Source organism: Podarcis muralis, chromosome 15 (genome assembly GCF_964188315.1).
Source record: "Podarcis muralis chromosome 15, rPodMur119.hap1.1, whole genome shotgun sequence".
Lineage (NCBI taxonomy): Eukaryota > Metazoa > Chordata > Lepidosauria > Squamata > Lacertidae > Podarcis > Podarcis muralis.
The window spans coordinates 30522262-30538645 of NC_135669.1; the positions used below are offsets into that span (position 1 = coordinate 30522262).

Sequence of the window (16384 nt, forward strand, 5' to 3'; positions counted from 1 at the left end):
CGTCTAGTCCGGTGGCCAACGAGGTGCCTGTGGGATGGGAAACCTGCAAGCAGAACCCAAGCGCAAGAGCAACTCTTCCCTCCTGTGGTTTCCAGCAACTGTTGGTGGCCATTGCGGCCTCATTCAGAGGGAGTTCAGAAGTGCCCTGAAGGCATCTACTCCAGCATCGTGTTCTCCCAGTGGCCAGCAAGATGCTGCTCCAGAGAAGCGGACACGGAGCAATGGATCCAAACTACAAGAAAGAAGATTCCACCTAAACATTAGGAAGAACTTCCTGACAGTAAGAGCTGTTCGACAGTGGAATTTGCTGCCAAGGAGTCTGGTGGAGTCTCCTTCTTTGGAGGTCTTTAAGCAGAGGCTTGACAACCATATGTCAGGAGTGCTCTGATGGTGTTTCCTGCTTTGCAGGGGGTTGGACTCGATGGCCCTTGTGGTTTCTTTGAAGGTGGAAAATTTTGAAGGTGGAAAAACCGTCCCCTTTCCATTAAAAAATAAAAATAAAAGGACACCCTAAACCTTGGGTTGAGTGTTCCTCATCTTCAGGGCCACCACTACCTTTCTCTTCCAGGTGGCATTGACCCTCTTCTCCGTGGCCTCCTGGCTGACCATGCCAAGCTGATGAAGCAGAACCAGATGATGGTGGAGGAGCTCCAGGAGCGACTCTTTGAGCAGCTTGAGCTCATCGGCCTTGATCTGGCATCCCTGAACCTCCAGCGGGGGAGAGACCACGGCCTGCCAGGTAGGAGAGCCTGTGCTGAAGTTTTTGACCCTGTCCATGGTTTCTTGTGCTAAACAGTGAGTGAAGAGATCCAGGGTGGCTTGGTGAGGAGGAGAGTCAACAGGAGACTTAGGATTGCAATGTCTTTACAGAGATAGGAGTTGGGTGATTCCCAAGAAACCTGAGGCCTTTCTCTTAGGTATAATTGGACCGAAGGAATTGTTTAATTTGTTTATGTATGCTATGATGGGGGCAAGATTGTCCACGCACACAAATGGAAAGAAGAGGAAGCCCCAATGAAAGAAGAATGAAGATGATGGAATATTATGAGATGGCTAGACTAGCTGTGAGAATTAAAGAACAGAATGAAGAATGAATTTTTTTTTTATTGAAGAATGGAAGTATTTTATAGCATATTTGAAAAAAAATATCATGGTTATGTTAAAATGTATGCAGGATTTGAAGTACAGCAGCAGATAAGAAGTGGTAGTTTAATAATTTATAATCAACACCGTATTTTTCCATATGTAAGACAACCTTTTTTCTGAATTTTTTTAATGATAAATTGAGGGTCGTCTTATACACGGGTTAATATGCTGAGCAAGAGAGGCCTGGTGCTGCGGCAGTAGCAGGGAAATGTCAGAGAGGAGGCTGTTTACCTGCTCTTCCCGGCTTAGGAAGAGTATTTGGTGAGTGCCAGTATGTGGTATATTACTGCACCAGTTCCGTCAGCCAGAATGGAGGATCGTCGAAAAGCTGCTCAACAGCTCAGCAAACTTACAAAAGAAGCTCAACAATTGTTGAGGGCTCTGAAAAATAGGGGTTGTCTTATACATGGAGTCATGTTATACACGGAAAAATACAGTATATAATGGGTAAAATATAAGCAATATACAGTGGTGCCTCGCAAGACGAAAATAATCCGTTCCGCGAGTCTCTTCGTCTAGCGGTTTTTTCGTCTCGCGAAGCAACCCTATTAGCGGCTTAGCGGATTAGCGCTATTAGCGGTGGTTTTTTTTTTATAAATATTTTATTGCAATTTTTTAAGAAGAAAAATTCACCAAATATATAACAAACACAGATATTATATATATAAAAAAATAACAAATCACAACCTTTCATACATTTTTTCAAAATCTTCTGGACTTCCTCACGTCTCCTTTTCCTGCGTTCTCCGAACAAAAATTATGTTCCGCAATTTATTGCCTTATTTCAGATCTTATGTTCTAAATCTAATGTGTTATACCTCTAGCTTTAGATATTTCCATCAAATACTTAACTACTTATTTTAGGTATAACCTTAGTTCAAATCTCATCTTTATGGTTCAACTTATTCTCATACATTTCTCATCTAGACTGCTGATGCCAGGTTCCTTCCTTTCATGCACTTTCTTAACATTCAAACAATTTATAAAGTCTTTGTAGGTAATCTTTAAACTTCTTCCAGTCCTCTTCCACCTCCTCCTTTCCCAGGTCTCGAATTCTGCCAGTCATCTCAGCCAACTCCATATAGTCTATCAGTTGCGTTTGCCATTCTTCCAGTGTGGGCAAATCTTGTGTCTTCCAGTGCTTTGCGATGAGTATTCTTGCTGCTGTTGTTGCATACATAAAAAAGGTTCTATCCTTCTTTAACACCTTCTGGTCGACAATACCCAGAAGGAAGGCCTCTGGTTTCTTAGGGAGCGCTATTAGCGGTTTAGCGGCTATTAAAGGCTTAGCGGCTTAGCGGCTAAAAGGCTATTAGTGGCTTAGTGGCTTAGAAAAAGGGGCGGGGGAGCGAAAAAAATTGCAAGACTCGCAAGGCATTTTCGTCTTGCGAAGCAAGCCCATAGGGAAATTCGTCTTGCGAAGAGCATCGAAAAACAGAAAACCCTTTCGTCTAGCGGGTTTTTCGTTTTGCGAGGCATTCGTCTTGCGGGGCACCACTGTACCAGCTTTATAAAGAAAGAAAAGAACATAATGGAAGGGTGGATGGGAAGTCAGCGGATATGAAATAAATGTTCTGATGTTTGTTTAAAAGAATTTGTGAAATTTGAAAAGCTAATTAAAAAAAAAGTTTTTTAAAAAGGAGTTGAGTAGGCTGCAAGTTGAGCAGATGGGGGGAGGGGGATAGCCTAAGATGTCCAAATCCTTAAGCACATTTGGAGAAATAATGTCTTGAAGTGTTTAAAATCCCCCGTTAATATGAAGTGCATTTCCATTGCAAATGTATTATACAATCTGGGGAAATCCTCAATCTCCAAATACCGTTCATTCGTATTAGCGATCTCAGCAATTTATACACTTTTGTTGAACGATTCTAAGACAGATGCTTGATAAATGCATTCTAGCTTCAGAACAATCACCATACCATTTGATGTAAAAAATTGGTTCCCTTCGGTGCGTTGCACTGTGCCACACTGTGGTCAGTCACAAATACATCCTTGTAGCAATACTGTCAGTACTGTGGAAGAACGTTTGACCACCTTTCCATTACAACAATGCACTGGTCCTCAACAGGTGGCTCAGGACTGGAGGTCCAATCTCAGGATGGTCCTCGCAGAGATGCCACTGCCGTTTTGTTTTGTGAAGAGAAGCAGCCCTCCTCCTGCTTGAAGCTGGAACAGACGCTGCTGGAAAGCTGTTTCTCCTTCAGTTATTTGTCTGGTGGCAGTAGTTGAGGAGGAGGGCAGGCTGGCTGGCAAAGGCCCTGCCTGTGGAAAGGAGGTGGCTAAGCAGCTGAGAGGAAATGGGTGTGTGGATTCGCTCCCTGTCCCCGTCCTCTCCCTGCTCAATAGTCAGTGCAGACCATAATGAGCTGGATGAAGCATGGGTCTGATTTTTTGGAAGGCCCACGTTCCTAAGGAAGGCAATTCTTCTGAAATCCCCCCTTCTTTACCCCAGTCTCCTCTTACTCCCATGGCACTTGGCTGCTCTGCTTCCCATTAATCCATCCTCCAGCCAGACTAACAACCCTTCCCTGCTCTGCTTCCACCAGGGTACAATGCCTGGAGGCGGTTCTGCGGCCTATCAGAGCCCAGCGATGAGGCTGAGCTCGCTGCTGTGATGGGCAATTCCCAGCTGGCAAAGAAGTTCATCGACCTTTACGGGACACCAGAGAACATTGACATCTGGATTGGGGCCCTGGCTGAGCCCTTCGTCCCCTATGGGAGGGTCGGGCCCCTCCTGGCGTGCCTCATCGGGACCCAGTTCCGGAAAACCCAGGACGGAGACAGGTGAGCTGCTTGCCCTCTGAGGCTCTCATTTCTCTTTGTGACAGCTTTGTGACAGAGCTTGGGGCATAATTAGAACCCAGGTTCCCTTTTTAGGGAAGGGGATCTGCGAGGAGCAAGGATGATGGTGGCCATTTTCTTGCAGGGCACAGTGTGCTCGGGGGTGGAGACGGAACCCTCTTATTGGTGGGACGAGCAACCAGAGGAGGACTGGCGCAGGAGGTGGAGGGAGGGGCCTTGGCCAAGAGCACCGGACGAAGTCACAATGGGAGAACAGACCGAGAACACCTTGGGAGACGAACCTGAGTTTGAGCACTCATACACTGAGCTGGAAGCAGAGGAGATCGAAGTAGACGAACTGTATCCAGCATCTACCCCCGCAGAGACGCGGCTCCCAGAACCTGCGCCCGACGGGCGGGAGGGGGGAAGGGGGGGCTTCGAGGGGGGATGGATGTCAGGGGTTCAGGGAGAGAGGCACAGATGAGGGAGGAGACTGAGAGCGAGGGGGAAGAATCCAGGAACGAGGAGGAGGAGGATGACAATGACTTGAGGGCTTCCATGAGTCTCTCAAGTGAATCGGAGGATTCCCAAAAGGGGGCGCCCCTGGTCAGGCCAAGGGGAGCCACAGGGGGGACTCGTCAGGAGCAGGGGAGCAGCAGGGAAACCTCGAGTGGGAGTGGGAGATCGGGGCAGGCTTCCCAGCCGGAACGGAGTGAAGAGGGTGGAGTTCCCAGTGTGACAGACGGAGCAGAGCAGGAAGCAGAGAGGGGAAGGAGATCGGGGCAACACGTCCTGCCGGAAGGGGCGGAGAGTAGTACAGAGAGTAGTATAACTGTCAAGAGGAAAGTCAGGGGTAGCGAACACGCGCCAAGTTCAAATGTGGAGGCGCGCGGAAATGCGGAGAGCCCGGAGGAAAGCAGGAGGGAAGGAACCCAGGGGGGCAGAAAGACCCTGCGGAAAAGGAAGGACAGGAAGAGGTGGACCAGCACAAGCCTCTTAAACTGGTGTAGAGGCGGGACTGATTCAGAGGGGACTTCAGCGGTCTAAGCGTAACAGACGTGGGGCTGTGCGCCTCGGCTGTGGAACAAACAATGTACTTCAATAAAGACTTTTGTAAATAAAGTGGACTTGGCGTTGGTCTCTTGTGAGCTGGGACCTGAGGCGGCCCTGACAGTAAGTCCCCTCTCAAAAAGAACGCAAAATTTTTTTTTTTGCAAAGCTCACGAAGTGTGGCAACCATGAGTGCGGAAGAACAGTTGACAGCACTACGAAACGCAGTCTCCGAGCTTTCCACTGCGGTAGTGGTCTCCCAGAAGAAGAGTGAAGAAGCGGAGGCGCGATGCCACGATCTGCAAACCAGGTGGGAACGTGCGTGCAAAGAGGGGTTCCTGGGGTCCAGATCAGAGGGAATCGGACTCGGAAGGCGGGGAGGAAATTTAGTAGCCCCCTTCGATGGGAACCTGAAGCACTACCCCAGTTTCAGAGCAGACGTCCTGTATGCACTGCATTTGCTTCGCAATGACTTTAAAGATGAGGAGGAGAAAGTGGGTTTTATTGTGTCTCATTTGCATGGAGACGCCAGAGCGTGGCTGCGCAATTTGTGGCGTGAAGATGGTCCTGCCCGCCGCGATTCTGATGAATTTATTAAAGCGATGGACGCTTGTTTCCAGTCCACCGTGGATGTTGATGTTGCGCGCCAACAGATGCACGGACTCAAACAAGGCAAAGCCACTGTGCGTCAGTACCATTCGCGCTTTTTTGCATTGCTGAATGTATTGGGATGGGAGAAAGACTCCAAACCAGTGAGAGATTTGTTCTGGGAGGGACTCCACAGCTCCATAAAAGATGAATTGGCCAGGGGTGACAGACCTCAAACCCTAGCAGAAGTAGTACAGAGGGCTCTTGCGATTGGAATACGACACGAAGAACGTCCTTGGCACAATGAGGAAGGTCGCCAGGTGCGTGCGCCAGCGAGGGCACCTCCTTTTATCCCCAGGGAGTTCGGCCAGGCGCATCCTTCGCCTCTAATGCGGCAGGGGGAGGAACCAATGGAGCTTGGCAGTGCTAGAGCTCAGACAGCAGCCAGAGCCCCAACGTCCGGTGCAGTCAAGGAGAAGCCTCCTAGAGGGAACAGGAAATGTTACATCTGTGATAGTGCACAGCACATGGCTAAAGAGTGTCCCCAGAGGTTCCGGAGACACACTGCAGCTTTAGCAACGGTCGCAGCAGACGTACCTCATGAGGAGCAGTTTCAGGGAAACGACAGTGCCTGGCTGGAGACAGCGATGCTGGGGCTCAGCCAGGCGAGTCTGTAGAGCAGTCCCCAGCGATTTTGCAGCACACAGACCCTTTACCACCCAAGCCAGCGGTGCAGCTCACTGCAACACTCCAGTTGCCGAATGGAACCACCCTTGAAGTCCCCATTACAATCGACTCTGGAAGCAACGCGGACTTTGTGGGGGTGCAGTTCGTCAAGCAGCATCGCATAGAGCTTCTGCCAGCTACGACGCCCCTGAACGTAGTCACGGTCGATGGCAGAAAATTGCTAGGAGGGCAAGTTGTGCAACAGACGCCTCCCATGGTGATGCAGATTGGAAATCATCGAGAAGTCATTAGCTTCAATGTCACCCGCCTATCAGACACGCCTATAGTGTTAGGCATGAGCTGGCTAGAGAGACACAGTCCAGCAGTGGCGTGGTACCAGCGACAGATCACCTTTTCCTCATCGTACTGTGCTCAACATTGCATCCAGTCCAGCCAAGGTGAGGAAGCTGGGCAGCAACTGCAACTAGGCATGGTGCAGGCAGTACCCCGCAAGTACGAGGGATTTTTGGAGGTTTTCTGCGAGAAGGAAGCTGACCAGCTGCCACCCCACAGGCCTTACGACTGTGCGATTGACCTGTTGCCGGGGGCGAAGCTGCCGACTGCAAAGCTGTATTCCATGTCTGAAGATGAGATGCAAGAACTCAGGGAGTTCATAGAGCACAATTTGAAGCGCGGATTCATTCGGGAATCCAGAGCGGTGGGGGGCAGTCCTGTGTTTTTTGTGAAGAAAAAGGACACGCCCCAAAAGAGACTCATTGTGGACTATCGGGCCATAAACTCGATAACAAAGCCCAAGGCCTTTCCCATGCCCAAGATTGACGACCTCCTAGCGACCATGCGGAAGGGGAGGATCTTCACCAAGTTGGATCTGCGCGGAGCGTACAATCTCATACGCATGCGTGAGGGCGATGAGTGGAAGACGGCCATGTTCACGCCTCTGGGCACGTATGAATACAGAGTTATGCCTTTTGGTCTCCAAAATGGATCCCACTGCTTCCAAGCCTTTATGCATCACGTGCTAGCGGGACTCCTCTACAAGAAGTGCGTGTGCTTCCTCTACGACATCCTGATCTTCTCAGAATCGCCGGAGGCTCACGAGAGAGACGTAAAGGAGGTCCTGCAGAGACTACGGGAACACAGACTCTACGCCAAGTTGGAGAAGTGCCAGTTCGATGTGACGGAGGTGGATTTCCTGGGCTACAAGCTGTCCGACAAGGGGCTGGCCATGGACAGCGCCAAGGTCCGTGCGGTGTTGGACTGGAAGAGCCCGCGCAATCGGAAGGAAGTCCAGAGGTTCGTCGGTTTCGCCAACTTTTACCGCAAGTTCATCAGGGGTTTCGCGAAGGAGACAGCAGCAATCACGGACACTCTCAGTTCCAAGAAGAAGAAGTTCACTTGGACAGACCAGGCGGAGCGCTCTTTTCAGAAGCTTAAAAGCCTATTCGCCTCCGAGGAACAGCTGCTGCACGTGAATCCCGGCAGGCCCATGCGGGTCGAGACGGACGCATCAGACAGAGCGGTAGGGGCCGTCCTTTTGCAGGAAGATCCGCAAGGGCACTGGAGGCCCTGTGCTTTCTACTCCCGGAAGCTCAGCAAGGCGGAACAGAACTACACCATCTGGGACAGGGAGTTGTTGGCCATTCACGCGGCTTTCAAGGCGTGGCGGCACTTCCTCATAGGAGCCAAGCACACCGTGCAGGTCCGCACAGACCACAAGAACTTAGAGTATTGGCGCACGGCGAAGCTCCAGAGCCAGAGGCACATGCGCTGGGTGGAATTCTTCGCGGATTTCGACTTCCGAATAGAGTACATCCCGGGGGACTCCAATGTCATAGCCGATGCGCTCTCAAGGAAACCGCAATATCTCGAGGAAGTGGCAACAGTAGCAGCCAAGCACATTTTCGCACCGCAGGCGTGGGCGTGCGCTTCAGTCGCCGTCAACCTGGACGCGGTGCGACGCGCGCTGCAAACGGATCAGTTTGCACAATCCAAGATGGAAGAGCTGCGCAGAGGTACGACGAGAGACGACGAGTTCCAGATACACGACGGGCTGTTAACTCGCAAGGGGGCCCTCTACGTGCCAGGGGACGATCTCCGCGCAAAGGTTCTGCACCAGTTGCACGACGCACCCAGCGCGGGCCATTTCGGCAAGGAGAAGACAGCGGAACTGGTAGCCAGGGACTTTTGGTGGCCCCAAATGCGAGGAGAAGTCGCGGATTACGTCGCCAGATGTGACACCTGTCAAAGGTCCAAGCCAGTGCACCAGAAGCCAGCCGGACTACTGGAACCGCTGGAGACGCCACTGCAACCGTGGGAGCGGGTAGCGCTGGACTTTGTTACTGATCTGCCCAGCTCCCGAGGCAAGACGGCGGTACTGGTGGTTGTGGACCTGTTCACCAAGATGGCGCACTTCATTCCTTGTGCGAAGGTGGCGACAGCGGAACAGACCGCCAAACTCTTCATCGACCACGTGTTCAAGGTGCATGGGCTGCCACGGTCCATTCTGTCCGACAGGGGGCGCCAGTTTGTTTCCAGTTTCTGGCAGAAGCTCCTAGGTATCCTGCACGTCAAGATCGACCTATCGCTGGCGAGACATCCGCAGACCAACGGCCAAGCAGAGAGGGTCAACGCTATCATGCAGCAGTACCTGAGATGTTACGCCAATCAGCGACCCGCAGCTTGGGTGGATTACCTGCCGATGGCTGAGTTTGCCTACAACAACACGAAGCACGCGTCAACGGGGGTGACGCCGTTCTTCGCTAACAATGGACGACATCCCAGAACCTTCCCAGGGCTCGTAACGACGGGGGAGGGGGCGCCGCAGGGGGCCGACCATTTCGCAGCAGAACTGCAAGAGGTGCACGAGGAGCTGCGGAGACATTTGGAGCTAGCTAAGCAAGCCTATAAGGTGCAGGCGGACAAACACAGGAGGGCGGGAGAAGACATCCAGGTGGGGGACTGGGTATGGTTAGCGGCCCAAGCGGTGCTGGCCAAGTCGTTAGCTAAGAAGAAGCTAGGACACAGGCAGCTAGGGCCATACCAAGTTGAGGCCAGGATCAATCCCGTAGCGTTTCGACTGGCCCTCCCCGAAGGTTCCAGAATGCACCCGGTCTTTCATAGGTCAGTGCTCACCCCCTACAAAGCCCCACACAGATTTCAGGAGTCAGGGACGGCACCAGAACCACGCAGAGAGTCACCCAAGAGGGGGAGGTCACCTAGGGCCGAACCAATCAACGAGGTCACAGAGATTCTGGACTCGAGATGGGGGGAAGAGGGAGTAGAATATTTTCTCGCCAGAGAGGGTACCCCAGCCAGCGCCAACAGTTGGGTGCCGGACTACGCTTTGGACGAGCCTCTTCTCAAGGACGAGTTCCATGCCCTTTTCCCACACAGGCCCATGCCAGCAGAGTACTTTGACGACTGGCTTTTTACGCCCACACTTTCAGCCAGCACTTTCCGGGGGTTTTCTTCCACGGAGGAGGGAACGCCAGAGTCGAGCCCCCCCAGGGGATCGTGCTCGGGGGTGGAGACGGAACCCTCTTATTGGTGGGACGAGCAACCAGAGGAGGACTGGCGCAGGAGGTGGAGGGAGGGGCCTTGGCCAACAGCACCGGACGAAGTCACAATGGGAGAACAGACCGAGAACACCTTGGGAGATGAACCTGAGTTTGAGCACTCATACACTGAGCTGGAAGCAGAGGAGATCGAAGTAGACGAACTGTATCCAGCATCTACCCCCGCAGAGACGCGGCTCCCAGAACCTGCGCCCGACGGGCGGGAGGGGGGAAGGGGGGGCTTCGAGGGGGGATGGATGTCAGGGGTTCAGGGAGAGAGGCACAGATGAGGGAGGAGACTGAGAGCGAGGGGGAAGAATCCAGGAACGAGGAGGAGGAGGATGACAATGACTTGAGGGCTTCCATGAGTCTCTCAAGTGAATCGGAGGATTCCCAAAAGGGGGCGCCCCTGGTCAGGCCAAGGGAAGCCACAGGGGGGACTCGTCAGGAGCAGGGGAGCAGCAGGGAAACCCCGAGTGGGAGTGGGAGATCGGGGCAGGCTTCCCAGCCGGAACGGAGTGAAGAGGGTGGAGTTCCCAGTGTGACAGACGGAGCAGAGCAGGAAGCAGAGAGGGGAAGGAGATCGGGGCAACACGTCCTGCCGGAAGGGGCGGAGAGTAGTACAGAGAGTAGTATAACTGTCAAGAGGAAGGTCAGGGGTAGCGAACGCGCGTCAAGTTCAAATGTGGAGGCGCGCGGAAATGCGGAGAGCCCGGAGGAGGAGCCTGGTCCCAAAGCACGGAGGAGGGGGGAGCAGGCGTCTGGGGACTCAGCGTCAGGGGAAAGCAGGAGGGAAGGAACCCAGGGGGGCAGAAAGACCCTGCGGAAAAGGAAGGACAGGAAGAGGTGGACCAGCACAAGCCTCTTAAACTGGTGTAGAGGTGGGACTGATTCAGAGGGGACTTCAGCGGTCTAAGCGTAACAGACGTGGGGCTGCGCGCCTCGGCTGTGGAACAAACAATGTACTTCAATAAAGACTTTTGTAAATAAAGTGGACTTGGCGTTGGTCTCTTGTGAGCTGGGACCTGAGGCAGCCCTGACAGCAACTATCTGTAAACAAACAATAAATGTCCATAAAAATGGTAAAAGTAGTTCCTTTCCTAAATAGTTTCTATCTTGAACAACAGCAAACACAGTAAATAAAGAGCTCACTTGTGATATACCAGTGGTTCAGTGCTTGGCTGTCATTCCAGTAATCCGACGTTTCGTTGCTAAAAAGCCTAGTCATCAAGCTTTGTAGTAAATAATATACAAGAGAAGACAGTGTGTAAATGACTTAAAGCAGGGATATATCTATCCCCATCTGCATGTTTCCATCAGGAGGAGCATAGAAAGAGGGCAATGTCCTTCAATTTGTTAAACCTGGTTTAGTCTTTATTCCTGCATTTGTTATTCTTCAAGGTAAAAGCTATTTTGGAAAGAGAAGAAAGGAGCACTGAACCATTACAGGTGAGCTTTTTATTTACTGTATTTGTTTCAGGGCCAAACTGAGGGGGACAAGACTGAGAAGGAATGGTGGGGACCATCCCCCCTTCTCCCGAAGCTTCCAGAGAAGAGGATGGCAGTATTGAATTACAGCAGTGGTCTGAGGAAGGTCACAGCTCAGAGAAAGGCGAACAGAAGAGTTGGGAGGTGTTGGGAGAAGAGAAGGGGGAGACAGAGCAGCCAGCTGACATGTTATCACTGGAGAGCATTTCTGGCCCCCCTTCTCCCAGAAAGCCACTCCCGATCTAGAGAGGGGGTGGGGTTGCGGGCTCTCGACCCATCAACAATCTCGCGGGGCTGGCGTCAGCCCCGCGAGAAGCAGGGATTCCCCCCAGCTCATCAATATTCACCGCCCACGGCGGCAGCCAATTGGCTGCCGCAGAGGGCGGGCCCCCCAGAGTTCACTTAAGGTCGGGGCTACCCGGGCTCACCCCTTTCGTTCCCCAGCAGCAGCGGTTTGAGGTTCTCCTTCTCCGTCGCGGTGATTCCTGCTTCGACCGGCAAGGGCTTACCTTTTCACGGAACGTCTGCTCACCCTTCTTAGAGCTCATCCCTTCTTTTACGAAGCTGCTTCCCTCATTTTGGACTCCTTTTTTTTTTTTTTTGCGCAAGCGGAGTACCCTCCCAGTCCGGTGGTCGGCCGGCAGGATCCACAGAACACACGCCGCCGTACAGGACATCGCCGCCACGCTGGTGCCGCCCGCTTGTTCTGATTGCGTGAGCTGCTGCAGCGCTCACAGGAGGTTTGCTTGTAGTATTGGTTTCGGGAGGGCAGGCTTCTTATCTAATTAGTTCGTTTACAGCGGTTGCCAAACGCTTTCTCTGATCCGGGGCCGGGCGGCCGGGTGACGGTGTGCTAAATTGGGTGTAGTTTTCTTTAGAACCCAAATTGCGCTTAGTGGATTGATCTATTGGCAGTATTGGTTTTATTTTAGCTTGTTCTCGGCTTTTCCTGTTACTCGGTTGCCGAGGCAACAGGGCAGGCGGGCGCCATTTTGTGTGGCCACGTGAGCCTCTCCGGGCGCCATCTTAGGTGAGGCACTCCGATATCCGCGGGCTGCCGGCGGCCACAGGATCTACTAAATTCCATTCCAATTTGCATTTGGGGTCTAAGCTCTTCCTTTATTGTGTGCCAACCGGTAAGCCGATGCTTACTCCTATTTTGGCGCAACGCTTTCGCCGATAGCTTGGCTTCAAAGGGAGGCGGGCGCCATTTTGGGCCGGTCCGAGTGACTCTTCGGTGGCCATCTTGAGTGTGGCACCTCTGGCTCGGATCACTATCTGGGCTTTAATTCTATTTTATTGCGTTGGTTGCTCTTAACGATTGCCTTTCATTTATCTACCTTTGTTTGCCTGTCCGCTTTACTTCATTCATTGATAGGTCTGCATTTCATTAACCGTTCATTCAACTGATCTACGTTGTGCAGTTACAGGAACTTTACGTGCCCCTCCCCTCCAAGTCGGCTGCTGGCTGTATCGTTAGTCTTTCAGTGCCTCCACTTTTCTGTGTGAGGAAGGTCACAGCTCAGAGAAAGGCGAACAGAAAAGTTGGGAGGTGTTGGGAGAAGAGAAGGGGGAGACAGAGCAGCCAGCTGACATGTTATCACTGGAGAGCATTTCTGGCCCCCCTTCTCCCAGAACATGCCATTCATTGCAAGAGCAAAGGTCTCAGAGACAATTAGCCCCTGGGGGGCACCGTAAGCGGAAGTGCTGTTGTTAGGAAGGGAGCAGGGAGGCGTTCAGTTGGAGCAACGCCATTAACGGGAGATAGACTGCATTCCTTTGTCTCTCACTGTGACGAGTAAACAAATTAGTAAGAACTCTTCTTTGTTTTTCTCTGCTTCTTGCTGCCACCATGGGAGGGATAGAATTCCCCGAAGCCTAACAGTTCGCTATTGTTTAAGATAAAAAATATTTAGGGAAAGAAGCTGCTTTTGCCATTTTTATGGGCATTTATTGTTTGTTTACAGATAGTTGCCTTGGTGATATTATCCTGTGTCGATTGCAGAAGTCATTGTATCATCACCCTGTTCATTGTTTCACTCTAGGAGTGCTGGCATTGTTGGTACTTGACAAGGGCCCTCTATTGATCCCCAGAAACCCCCCAACTCTGTTCCTCCTTAGCATAAGAAGCTGTCTTATGGTGCGACCTATCTACTTCAGTGTTTGCTACTGGTAGCAATGCTCCCATCAGCCCCAGCATCGTACAGCCACCCTAGCTGGGGCTGATGGGAGTTGGAGTCCAGCAGCATCAGGAGGGCACCAAGATGGCAAAGGATGCTCTAAGCATCTGACTGGCTGCTGCAGGAAACCAGGTGTGAGACAATGGGGCCTTTGGGCTCTTCTGGGGATCTCAGATAATGTTAGTGAAAACAGTTAAAAATACCAGAAGTCAAAAAACGTAGCAGGTGCATGGAAAGATTTCAAGGAGTGGTGGACCCTTTTCAGCCTGAGAGTCACATTTCTTCCTTGCCAACCTCGGGGTGATGTGGGGTACATATCAGTGCTAAGTAAGGCCAGAGGCAAAAGCGGTTGGAGACAGTGGGTGTGAATGTAGCCTTTGCACAGTAGGCTACGCCGCAGCCATGCACAACCCAGAGGCTTCTGCATGTGCTCGTCTCCATCCTCTACCCAGGCAAACAATCCAGGCATTCTTAGAGTTTGAGGATGCGGCCCAGTCAGTTAAAATCCCTCCAGAGAGATGCAAAGCAGGGCATGACCTGGGAGCACCCTGAGAGCCAGAGGGAGAGGTCTAGAGGTGCACATCTGGCCTGTTGGCTGAGGACTGCCCACCTGTGATTTAAACCAGTGGTTCCCAAAGCGAGCAGTTCCCAATCCTGCAGGGTGGCAGGATTCTCTAAGAAGCAAGGGGGCGGCAGGAGGGCATTGGAGGTGTAAATAACTGACCGATTTGGAAACACTGGTATTACTGATTCAAGTTGGTCAGTTTTGTTGAATGAATTAAACTCAATAGTTTTAACTGGATTTTAAGTAAATGCACAATTAATTCTTACTGTTTTGAACTTTGTTGTGTTATTATCTTATTTATAGTGGGGCGCACAAACCACTATTAAGAATTATGATTTTTATGGGGTAGGGGGCGCTGGGGGGATGAGCTTGTGGAATCAAGTGGGAAGTGGCCCCCAGAAGTTGGGGAGCTGTTGGTTTAAAGGATAAAACCTGGAAGCGTATGCTCAAATGTCTTTTAGCATTGTTCAGGTTAGAATACAGCCCTTGTTGCCAGTTAGACGGGGTTTGACGTCCCAGGACAAATGTCAACCAACCTCTTTCTCTGCCCTTTCCCTCTTGCTTGTTGCAGATTCTGGTGGGAGAATCCCGGGGTGTTCACCCCCTGGCAGCGGCGGGTTCTGAGCGGCGCCTCGCTCTCCCGCATCATTTGTGACAACACCCACATCCAGGAGGTGCCCCACGATGTTTTCAAGATGAATCACTACCCGAGCGATTTCATGAAATGCAGCGAAATTGGAGGACTGGATTTGTCTGCTTGGAAAGAATAGACTGGCAGCAACAAGGGGAAGTTTTGGGGTGGGTGGGTTGAGACATTGCAAACCTGCCAGAATGCCAGAAAGTTAATGTGAGCTGGGACTCAGCCCTGCGGCTATCACAACCACTCCAGAATGCATAGTGACCTTCTTCAGGTCACAGAGTGATGAAAACTGACCCGTCTCCTGAGCGAGACTCCCAGTTGGGTTGGAGTTCAGATCCTGTAGATAGTGAATCATAGCATTGTTCAGTTGGCAGGGACTCCAAGGTTCATCCAGTCCAAACCCTTGCAATGTCAGAATAACAGCTGAAGCACCCCTGGCAGATCCAACCTCTGTTTAAAAAGCTGTAGTGAAGGACCTTTGTAGTCCACTGCCACAAACTCTCAAAATGGCCCTTTGCTATCCCTGGACTAAAATCTGGGATTCATCTCTGCCATTCATATTTCCTGACATTCTGGGAAGGTGGTTTGGGCTCTGGGATGAGGGAAGGTCAGTTTGAGGTGGCTATTTGGGGTAGATTGGGGCTAAATCCAGCAATGACCATCCAAGGATTTGTGACACTCACATCTGCCCTTGGGATGTGAAAACAGCACAACCAGCCAGATATTTTAATTAAGCAAAATATCACAAAATAGCAAGGTGGGGGTTTTTTGTTCTTTAGAGTTCTTGACTAGGCAGAACTCAGAATCTGAACGCTTGCTCGCCCTTTTGCAACATTGTTGTTTGGTCTAGTGAAGCATTGCCCTGCTGTGGATTTTCTGATGGAATGAGCCATTCATCCGACTTTAAAATTTGCTCTTTTCTCTTTACTTTCCATATTGTCACATAGTTGGATTTTGAAAGCGATGTGCAACACATATTCTAATTTCATTTCAGTGATTGTATAGGCAGTAACCGGGAGATGTATTTATTTTTTAATGCTGGAGTTGTGAGACTTACCTGATCAATACTAATAAAAAACCCCCAGATAAATACATTAATCTGTGTCTCCAGGGTGACTGGTGCCCCTTGGGTGGAAGGCAGGGAGCCCAACAGTAGGTGGTGCCAGAGCCAATGGCAGGCGCAGCTGACTAATTCTAGGCTTCATCTTCCTACTCTCTGCTAAGTTCTATGAAGGCAACTTGTAGGGATGATCGCGGAGTGGGGAGTGGGGTCCAGAGGGAGTACACTTCCCCACCCTCAGGCAGCCTCAGTCTGCCTGCAAGTGTGACCTTGGGGTGCAGGGCACACACACCCCCAGACAAGCCACAGCTGTCTGAACATCGTTGCCTCTGTCTAACCTTTTGCGGTCTCAGTAGTCTGTGGTGTCCTGTCTGTAACCTTTGTCTCTGAGACCTTTTGTCTCCTTCGTCATGCACTGTGCAAGGGGAAAATGACGCGGCGGAAACAGGTGCCAAAATAACTTTGTACCACCCCACGGTTTCGGGACCAGAAGATGTGTAAAGGTCACAGCCCAAAATATATCTGCCTGGTTTGCATATTTGTCTCAATAAAAGGAGGCTCCACAGGGCTGGCCAGCAGCTTGCATGCAGCTCACCTGTGCGCAGCTCACCTGCATTATCAACTCCTGACTCATGTCCTTCA

At 51.3% G+C, this 16384-nt stretch overlaps 1 protein-coding gene across 1 annotated transcript; it reads left to right on the forward strand.

Moving 5' to 3' along the window:
- The first annotated feature begins 421 nt into the window (after positions 1 to 421).
- On the forward strand, positions 422 to 16364 carry LOC144325712 (eosinophil peroxidase-like). Its single transcript, XM_077919822.1, has 4 exons — positions 422 to 461; positions 569 to 739; positions 3696 to 3933; positions 14614 to 16364. Exons 1-4 carry the CDS (start codon positions 422 to 424, stop codon positions 14810 to 14812), a joined length of 648 nt encoding a protein of 215 aa, XP_077775948.1. The 3' UTR covers positions 14813 to 16364.
- The last annotated feature ends 20 nt before the right edge of the window (positions 16365 to 16384 follow it).

Excerpts from the sequence above, each read along its gene's own strand:
- LOC144325712 (XM_077919822.1), top strand. The coding sequence starts at position 422 with ATGGCCCTTGTGGTTTCTTTGAAGGTGGAAAATTTTGAAG. Across the intron at positions 462-568 it reads GAAGGTGGAAAATTTTGAAG|GTGGCATTGACCCTCTTCTC; the intron begins GTGGAAAAACCG and ends TTTCTCTTCCAG. Across the intron at positions 740-3,695 it reads GAGAGACCACGGCCTGCCAG|GGTACAATGCCTGGAGGCGG; the intron begins GTAGGAGAGCCT and ends TGCTTCCACCAG.